General features: G+C 65.3%; 1 protein-coding gene across 1 annotated transcript in view; it reads left to right on the top strand.

Annotated features, from left to right (window-relative positions):
* The first annotated feature begins 209 nt into the window (after positions 1-209).
* TMEM271 (transmembrane protein 271) overlaps positions 210-859 on the top strand; it is a 93733-nt gene continuing 93083 nt past the window's right edge. The window contains 1 exon segment of the mRNA XM_042866115.1: positions 210-484. Within this exon segment, the coding sequence (XP_042722049.1) occupies positions 210-484 (275 nt within the window).

Here is an 859-nt window from a genome sequence, read left to right as displayed (position 1 = left end):
ACTAAATCTTAGAACAGAACTCAATTCTCCCGAGGAGTAGTGTAAACGTTAAAGATCCCCAATACATCTCTAGTAAACGTGACACGAATGTCTCTGCGTTGTTCAGAAATTTAGCTCTTTTGAGAGGTAAAGAAGCTTCATGACACCTTTTCCTTACACTGGCTGGTTATCATAAATGGGTAACTCTGGACTGCTAAAGCTGGAGACTGATGAATCACTTCAAGGGAACTAAACTTGGCTACGGAGGAGAGGCGGCGGGAGGAACCAACCCTTCGGCATTTCTTGCGCAGCCTTTGGAGAACCTAGCCGCCGGCGGACAGACGGACGCAGGGACAGCGAGAGGAGAGCAGGGAGAGAGAGCTTCCGCAGAGACAGACGCGCAGCGCGGGGCCGTGCACTCGGAGGCCGGCGGCCGCCCCGAGCCCCGCAGCGCTTTGCCCCCGGAGCCGCTGCCGCTGGCGGTGCCGTCGGGGCGCGGCGCTAGGTGCCGTGGGCGCAGGGCTCCCCGGGGTAGATCTCCTCGTAGGCGGGGGGCTGCTCGCTGGGCAGCGGGTAGCAGTACGGGTAGGAGGCGTTGAGCTCGGGATCCATGGGCGAGTAGCCCGGCAGCTCGACGGACGGGTGCCCGCCGCAGTGCACCTCCACGCCGGCCTCGTCGAAGACGTGGAAGACGCCCACGTTGATGTAGGAGACGGCCTGGAAGGGGCAGTCACCGGGGCTGAGCTCGGACTCGCCGCCCGAGATGAGCGAGCCCTGGCTGTGGCGAGGCACCCGCCGCCCGCCGCCGCCCCTCCTCCGCCGCCGCCGCCCGCCCGCCGGGGCCGCCGCCGCCGGAGCCGCTCTCCGCCGCCGCCGCCGG

This window comes from Lagopus leucura, unplaced genomic scaffold (assembly GCF_019238085.1).
Source record: "Lagopus leucura isolate 7727_CA_CO unplaced genomic scaffold, USGS_WTPT01 Super-Scaffold_810, whole genome shotgun sequence".
Taxonomy (NCBI): domain Eukaryota; kingdom Metazoa; phylum Chordata; class Aves; order Galliformes; family Phasianidae; genus Lagopus; species Lagopus leucura.
Note: the sequence above shows the minus strand (reverse complement) of the source record. Positions and strands in the feature narration are given on the sequence as shown.